Source organism: Aphanomyces invadans (genome assembly GCF_000520115.1).
Source record: "Aphanomyces invadans strain NJM9701 unplaced genomic scaffold supercont1.374, whole genome shotgun sequence".
Taxonomy (NCBI): domain Eukaryota; phylum Oomycota; class Saprolegniomycetes; order Saprolegniales; family Verrucalvaceae; genus Aphanomyces; species Aphanomyces invadans.
Window position 1 is genome coordinate 1 of NW_008580519.1, and position 559 is coordinate 559.

At 60.3% G+C, this 559-nt stretch overlaps 1 protein-coding gene across 1 annotated transcript; it reads right to left on the reverse strand.

The window, feature by feature from the left end:
• Positions 1 to 19: 19 nt before the first annotated feature.
• Positions 20 to 319, reverse strand: H310_15344 (hypothetical protein; the record flags this gene model as incomplete). Its single annotated transcript, XM_008883327.1, has 1 exon — positions 20 to 319. A coding segment is annotated over one exon (300 nt), but the record flags the coding sequence as incomplete, so codon positions are not given.
• Between the last annotated feature and the right edge of the window lie 240 nt (positions 320 to 559).

The window sequence follows — 559 nt, forward strand, 5'->3', positions numbered from 1 at the left end:
CGACCGCACCAAATTTGACGCTTCGCTTCATCCGCAGCGGCTCTGCCTTGACGCCATACGGGTAGACCAGCCGAGCCGTTTCATGCTCCGTGACCGTCACGCTCGCGCCCTTCACAGCCAACACGTCCACGACGCCGCGCGTAACCACGTTTACGTCGGCACCCGTGTCCAATAGGACGTTTTCAACCCGAACGAGCGCTTCTACCGTAGCGCCACGATGGGTCGGTAGACGAGTGGACTTGTCGCCCAGGACAGAAATTCCGTCACGCCACTTCTTGAGTTGAGCTTCGAGTAGACGATCCGCCTCGCCAGGCGCCATCTTTGGACTCTCCGCAACGCGATGGCTAGTGTCTCCACATTTCAGGCACCCAATCTTCCTTCTTGCTGGCTTCTCCTCCTTGGATTTGCCATCGTCCATTTTCGCCGGGGAGATACCCTTGCCATCCGTTTTACCGCCGCCGCCACCGCTGACGCTGACACCGCGGCCACCACCGTTGCGGGCGCCATTCTTCGAGTCGCCCTTCGGATTATGGCCTTTCAGAGAGGCCGCCGGAGCTGT